An 8,041-nucleotide genomic window follows, 5' to 3' on the forward strand; every position below is an offset into this window, starting at 1 on the left:
TATTTCCCTTTGTTGTAGACTCAGGGCATCTGAGTCTTGGGGTCCCCCAGGGAAGGTTTTGGGGAGACCAGAGTGCGCCAGACACTGGAATCTGGCTGGTGGCAGTGCTATCAGATCTAAGCTGGTAATTAAGCTTGGAGGTTTCATGCTAGCATCTTATTTTCTGAACTCTAAGGTTCAGATCCTGAGTAGGAAAGCTATGAACAAGCTGCAGGTGGATTGAGTGGGCATGGTCGCTTAGGCTGTTCCACCTCCTCATAGCACTCCTGAGGGGGCTGAAGCTGTTCTCTGGAAGGTGATCTCTCACTAAATTCCTGCTCAGATCTCTTGAAGTCAGGAGTTCTATAGTATGGGTTCCAAGTGCCCCAATATGGCCAATATGTGGGCTCTTATGGTTACAGAGGTAGTGCTCTCTGTACCCTTATGAGGTTGGCGAGGGTACCATTGGTTCTACACCTGATAGATTAGTTTATGAGAATGAGACTCTGGAACCCCTGTTGGAGGTAATCTTGCATCTCACACTGGTTTGAAGACCCACTGCATTGGCCTCAAGCCTGCTGGAGGAGCATGAGTCTTTGGATTCTAGAGGTGGAGCTGTTTGTACCACATTGCATGATACCGTAGCTAGTAGATAGGACCAGTAAATAGCAGAGCAACTACGTAGCCCCTCTGGGAATTATCAGTTCTGAGAATATTGTCAACTGTGGGTCAGTATAAACTGTTAGATCACTGAGGATGGTATAAAGGTTTAGCAGATGGAGAGTGAGAGGGACTTCAGTCTCTAGGCAGAACCATCAGTGCAGACTTGTGTTGAGCTTCAATACCATCTGCTGTGTGGGGACCACTGAGTTCTCCTCTTTGTGGTATGGTACTCTCGGTACCTTCAGTATTTGATCCTTTTTTCTCCCTTGGCGGTGCTATGGTTGGTCCTTCCCACCCTCTCACCCCTGCACAGGCGGTGGTTTTGGAGTATACGTGGCTCTCAGTGCCCCCAGTACTGACCCTTGCTCCCTGTGAGCTTCAGACATGCCCATGCTGGGGTGCGGACTCTCACCAGCCTGGTTCTTATGAGGGTGCTTCTTTACTCTCCTCTTATCTTTGCCTGCTAGAGTCCTTAAGCCTGAGATCTGATGCTCTAGGGCTAGGGAATGCCAAGTCTGGAGGGGCACTACTTGGTGGTTCCTATATAGAGAGAGGTTAGAAGGTCCAGGACCAGACTGGGGCCTCATGGAATGCTCCATCATGTCTTCAGAGTTGGCATTTGCATATTTGTTGTGTTTCAGGTGGAAAAGAACAAGTCTCACACCTGAAGGGAACATGATACAGTATACAGTATAAGCAGGAGTCATGGGGATCACTAACTGGGAAGAGTCAGGGATGGACTGTACAGGACTTGAAGCCCAGGGATCTTGGGCATACTAGATTCCCCCAAACTGTGAAGGTAATGGGGTTGAGGGAACCCCAATCCCAAAATTGCCATCTAACTATAGACCCAACTTATACAAATTCACACTTACGGAAAAAGTTCCATAAGCCAGTTTAGCAGCTAGGACTTTGGTTGATAAATTCCATAGTACTGTAGGCTGGTCATTAAAATTGTAATTTATTTTAAACCAGTTCATTATATATTAACTAAATTGTATAAATGGACAAATTTTTTTGTTGTTATAGGAAATGCATCATTTTGAGGAGGAACTAACTTGTTCCATTTGCTATAGTATATTTGAAGACCCACGTGTACTACCATGTTCTCACACATTTTGTAGAAATTGTCTGGAAAGCGTTCTTCAGCTATCAAGCAACTTTTCCATATGGAGACCACTAAGACTTCCACTGAAGTGTCCCAATTGTAGAAGCATTGTTGAAATTCCTCCATCTGGTACTGAGTCATTACCTATCAATTTTGCATTAAAGGCTATCATTGAAAAATATCAGCAAGAAGACCACCCAGATGTTGCAACATGTAGTGAACATTATAGGCAGCCATTAAATGTCTATTGTCTTTTGGATAGAAAATTAGTATGTGGCCATTGTCTTACAATAGGTAAACATCATGGTCATCCCATAGATGACCTTCAGAGTGCCTACATGAAAGAAAAGGAGACTCCTAGGAAACTCCTCGAGCAATTAACTGATGAACATTGGACTAATGTATGTTTGCTCATTGAAAAGTTGGAAGAACAGAAATCTCATTATGAAAACATTGTTCAAGATGATAAGAAAGCTGTATTGCAATATTTTAAGAAACTTAATGACACACTGGAACATAAAAAGCAAGCTTTGCTAGCTGCTTTGGATGAAGTTAATGCTCACATTTCTGAAGAATATGCACCACTCGTTGAAAACATGAAAAGAATCAGAGAAGAACAGCTTGATTTAATGTCGTTGAACACATCTGTTCAAGAAGAGGAGTCTCCACTTCTTTTCCTTGAGAAGGTTGATGTTGTGCGCCAACGCGTAAAAGCTTTGAAACAAAAGCAACTACCAGATATCAAACCTGTTGAAGTTTATCCACGAATAGGACAGCTATTGAAGGATGTGTGGTCCAAAACTGAGATTGGTCAGATTAACAAGATCCTCACTCCAAAAATAAAGCTGATTTCAAAAGGGAATTTATGCCCCAAAGGCAGTGAGAAGGAAAGAGGACAGTCTAAGGAATTGCTCCAGTCTATAAACCCTCTAACAGTGATGCTAATTTCTATGATGATAGTGATAATTGTGATTTCATTTAGTAAACCTGTATTGTCAGTTGTAAATGAAGTAACTTTGATCTATATTTCAGACATCTTGCAGTTTGTTTATCAAGATCTATGCAACAACTTGCAGGCAATAATGGAAATGCTATGCCATACATCTAATTTCCTGATGGAATTCATGGGGAGAATTGTTTCTTTTTCTTTCTGAGTGTCTGAAATACTGAGATTAGCAGTTAGAATAATTATAAGAATCCTCATTATGTTTGAACTATTGTACAAGGCTCTTTTTTTTTTTACTTTCTATGTAAATGCTATTGAAATAATAGATCCTTTACAAAAAATTTAAACTGGTTCTCTAGATTAATTAGTACCAAAATCATTACACCAGATTCTCCCCATCTGTAGAAATATGTGAAGTATGAGACTGAAGAGTGTGTGGGGCAGGGTTCTCTCTTAATACCCCTATTTTTCCCTTATCTTTCCCCATCCTTTGCTCCCACTACCACGCCCATTTCCGAATCTCTGCTTTTTACTGATTATCATTCAATTCAATGACAGGTGGATGGTAATTCCTCCTAAAGTAGTACGTACCACTCTTCAGTTGCATGTAAAAGGTCACAGTCAAATACATTCCTCCTTCATCAGTTGCCCATACTAGTTTGTAATGTAGGAGAGCCTAAAGATATGAAACATAAATCTCTGGAAAAAAAATCAAGAACAAATCAGAATTGATCCATATTATCTCTAAGAAAGCCATAAGTTCACAAATTCCAACCTGGGAAAGGCAGTTTCCAACAGACTGTAACTACTTCTCAAGCATCTACTACCCAGTCCCTTTAAACTAATTCTTTAGGTAGGGTTTTGCTAAAACTAACACAGAATTAATAATGGGGAGAGGTAAGAAATAAAACGGTTACCCACCTTTTAGTAACTGTTGTTCTTCGAGATGTGTTGTTCATGTCCATTCAAAGTTGGTGTGCACACGGCGCACACACACCTACTTTGAATGGACATGAACAACCACTCGAAGAAGAACCTAGAGTTTCAGACATTAAAACTGAGACAGATAAATCAAAGTGTCGAGTTAGTCATTAGCTCTAGTGTACAAAAAGTGCATATGTGTATATTGCATTTTAGCAGGTCCACTACACTATATATAGTGAACCATTTTTGGGTCATTAAATCATCTATGAAATGACTGGGGTTCATCCTGTTGGCTCCAGGCTGTTAGTTGGATCATATTGCTTCAAGTTTCCTTATGTACATCATGTATAAGTGATCTTGTATCTTTCAAGTAGGTGTGGGTGCTGCTCTAAAACTTTTGGGATGATATTCCTTGGTAAAATGTAAAAGTACAGTCCTGAAAATTGCTGAATGTGTGCTGCTTTATTAAATGAGCTAAATGTGCAAGCAAGAATATTTGGGGTGAAATCCTGCACCAACTATAGTAAATGGCAAAACACCCACAGACTTCAGTGGGGCTGGGATTTCACCTTTATTTATATTTTTAAAAAAGATGTAGCAAATAATGTGAGAATGCAGTATAAATGTATTCTTAAATATTACTGCACATATACACCTCTACCCCCTTATAACGCCACCTGATATAACATGAATTCATATATAACATGGTAAAGCAGCGCTTCGGGGGGGGGGTGCGGGGCTGCGCACTCCGGTGGATCAAATCAAGTTTGATATAACGCGGTTTCACCTATAACGCGGTAAGATTTTTTGGCTCCCGAGGACAGTGTTATATCGAGGTAAAGGTGTATTTAATTTAAAATGTAGTCTACTTCACTCTGAAACAAAAATGTTGACAGCCCTCCTCTGTAATCAAATTAAGTGCAGTATGCTCCATTAATTAAAGTACAAGGGACTGATTATGTCCCAACTGATGTTAATTTTTAATAGGTTGATTAACCTACACTTAACAGTGACGATTTCCCAGTAGCGTGAGTTTTTGGACTGATGCTATGGGAATAACTCAGCACACATGAACTCCAAATGGTAGGTTAATTTTGATGCCAGTTCTTAAAAAATTAAAATATTGTTTGTACCGTATGAACAAATGTATGTTTTTAGTTTTGTTTAAGAAGTTCATTTATACTGTAGTACAGCAACACTCCTGCTTAAACTAAGAGATTAGCATTCATGCAGCAACTGACATTTTAAAAGCCTTATTTAAAAAAAACCCCACACATATTCAAGGCCTGATCCTGCAAATTGCTAAGAACCTTCAGGTCCCATTGACTTCAGTGGGAGTTGAGGATGGTCAGCATCTTGCAGTATCAAACCCCAAGTTAAATCATTAGTAGTCTCAACTGTCACAGTTTTAGAGCTCAAGTGTTGAGCATCTTCAACACCAACCAGGATTGGCCCCTTGTTCCTGTAAAATGGCACTTTAAGTGATTGTTCTTGTACCATACAAACCAGGCTCTATATACCAACTAACAATTTGTGCACTCAGTCTTAAAACTCAGGCCCAAAATATAGAATGTAAAAAAACCCAAACCAAACCTAATATTTAATGTGTTTATGTGATTATTTAAAAAAAGAAATTCTAATAGTAAATCTTTGTTTAGAGCTAGAAATGCCTCCGTAATGGAGTTTGCAATCTGAACAGTAGCAGTATGTTAGGACAGGAAAATGGAAAATAAAACTAATCTTTTTCATTGTTCAGCCAGAAAGTAATGGAAATAAGCAGCCAGAATAAAGAAGAAGCTGATCAATGAGGTGCAGAAATGCGGTTCTAAAAAGTTACATTTGAGGTAAGGCTAGCAGTGGGTAGACTTCTGTTTTGGATGGGAAGTGGGGTTTTTTGGACCACTGCATATTAAGCACAGTTCTATATTAAAGTATACAAATTCATCTAATCTCAATACAGTATATGGAGGATTTTCTTAATTCCCATTAATACTAAGGGCCAGATTTTTAACGGTATTTAGGCATCTAATGATACAGATAGGCACCTAGTGGAATTTTCAAAAGTCCTTAGGCACCTAATTTCAGTGACCCTAAGTGTCTGTCTGGATCTCTTCTCTCAGAATGTCTTGTATATTAGCTTCCTGATGTTTTAAATATTTTACAAATATGTTTATAATGCAATTTTACTTTTCCAGATGACATGGATTATTTAGAAAATGTCATTGTAACATTTGACTGTAAAAACAAAAAACAAACAAAAAAACAGAATCTGTATTTATTCATGTACTGGATATTTTAATAAATCTAAAAAATGTATTATGTTGGGGAAATAGGTACCTCTTATCCTCTCACCCCATATAACCACCTTTAATTCAACACCAAGCTGGAATGGTGGGTTGAACTGACATCATGAGAGATGGAAGAAGTTACTCACCTTGTGCAATAATGATGTTTTTCAAGATGTACCCCCCTATGGGTACATCACTGTCGGTGTGTCTGTGTCCCTGCGCTACTGATTGGAGAACTTTGGTAGCACTGTCCGTGCATCCTGTGCATGCACCCCTCCTCAATTCTTCTCAATTGCTCTTATAGCTGTCTGTTTGCTGATTGTTAATTTTTTTAGAATTGCTAGTTTTTAGCTTCCCTCAAGTTTTTTCTGTTACTTTGTATTTTATTTGGCCCTGCCTTGAACAGAGAAAATAGAAAAGGACTTGTCTCCTGCCAAGCCCGGTGGGTGGGAAACTTCCCTGGACTAGGGTGTGTACGACTCCCAAGAAATCTATCCCAGTGACTGGTGAACACTTGCGGTGTGTTCACTGCCTGGAAGAGAAGCATATTCCCAAAAAGTGTAGCTTGTGTCAGCAACTGAAGCCCAGATCCAGCAAAGACAGAGAGCTAAGACTCAAACTCCTACTCATCGAGCCAGCCCTTCAACCCCTGGTGTCCTGGCAGGAGCTCTCACCACAATGCTCTACTTTGAAGGGAGGTGAGACCAGAGAGATGATCCACTCTTATAAGGCCTCTAAGAAAAGGTCAATGAGTTGCCATAGTGAGCCCTGATCGAGCTGAAAATGATCACTGGCTTCATCAGTATCATTGGTACTGACAGCGCCAAAGCCATCTAAATCTGCTACAAGGGGCATGCATGGTATCGAGTTGATGGAGCAAGTCGAACTGCCTAAAGACAGAGTAGCGAGTAGCGTTCAGCGCGGAGGTGAGTGTGAGGATTCTATCTGTAGGACAGCCTGATCAACTGCTGCATCTGTTCCCAAGGCAGGGGCAATGGCGTAGTGGGTGGAAAAGGTGGGCATACAATGTAACAGGTGCAGGCCACCGTGAGGCCCAAGAGGGAAATGCAATGGTGGAAGTGTATACTTGGACAGTGGTGGAGTTGTGTGATGAGAGGGGTGAGAGTGGAGAAGTGGTTGGATGGGAGAAAGGCATGGACCATGACAGAGTCCAGGCGTGCCTATATGAAGGCGAGTGTGTGGGTCAATACAGGGACTGATTTTCCCTTGCTGATGCAGATTCTCAGTTGCCAAGGACGGTGCGGAGGGTCTGGATTGGGGTGGGCAAACTTTTTGGCTCGAGGGTCGCATCAGGTTTTGGAAATTGTATGGAGGACCGGTTAGGGGAGGGGCCATGGCCCAGCCCCCCCTCACTATCTGCCCCACCGGGACCTGTACCTCATCCAACTCCCCCTGTTCCCTGATGGCCCCCCCAGGACCCTGCCCCATCCACCCCCCCCGCTCCCTCTCCCCTGACTGCCCCATCCAACCCATCCTCTCATTCCTGATGGCCCCCCTGGAACCCCTGCCCCATCCAACCACGCCTTCTCCCTGTCCCCTGACTGCCTCTGGAACCCTTGCCCCTGACTGCTCCCTGCCGCTCTGTCCAACCTCTCCTCTCATTCCTGACAGCCCCCCTGTTCCCTGCCCTCTGACCGCCCCTACTCCTATTTATACCCCCTACTCCCTGACCACCACCTCGAACTCCCCTGCCCCCTTACCGCACTGCCTGGAGCACCAGTGGCTGATGGTGCTACAGCTGCACCGCCCAGCTGGAGCCAGCTATGCCATCGCCACCAGGCAGTACAGAGGACCGAGTCAGGCCAGGCTCTGCAGCTGTGCTGCCCCAGAAGCTTGCAGCCCCGCCGACCAGAGCATTGCACTGGCAGTGGAGCGAGCTGAGACTGCAGGGGAGGGGGACCAGCAGGGGAAGGGCCTAGCCTCCATGACAAGGAGCTCAGGGGCCGTGCAGGACGGTCCTGTGGGCCGGACGTGGCCCGCAGGCTGTAGTTTGCCCACCTCTGGTCTGGATAGTGACAAGGAGGCAGGCACAAGATGTTGCTACAGGGAACCAGTTGTCAAGGTAGGGGAATAAGGCATGGCCCAGCCGAGACATGTAGGCCGCCATGACTT

At 43.1% G+C, this 8,041-nt stretch overlaps 1 protein-coding gene across 2 annotated transcripts in view; it reads left to right on the forward strand.

Moving 5' to 3' along the window:
* Positions 1–5,935, forward strand: part of TRIM59 (tripartite motif containing 59) — a 25,540-nt gene extending 19,605 nt beyond the window's left edge. For both annotated transcript variants that reach the window (XM_032764827.2, XM_032764829.2), the window contains exon 2: positions 1,672–5,935. In XM_032764827.2, coding sequence (XP_032620718.1) covers positions 1,675–2,904 — 1,230 coding nt within the window. In that variant the 5' untranslated portion in view covers positions 1,672–1,674 and the 3' untranslated portion in view covers positions 2,905–5,935. The remainder of the gene's footprint in view (positions 1–1,671) is intronic.
* The last annotated feature ends 2,106 nt before the right edge of the window (positions 5,936–8,041 follow it).

Source organism: Chelonoidis abingdonii, chromosome 8, assembly GCF_003597395.2.
Source record: "Chelonoidis abingdonii isolate Lonesome George chromosome 8, CheloAbing_2.0, whole genome shotgun sequence".
In the NCBI taxonomy this organism is placed as follows: Eukaryota; Metazoa; Chordata; order Testudines; family Testudinidae; genus Chelonoidis; species Chelonoidis abingdonii.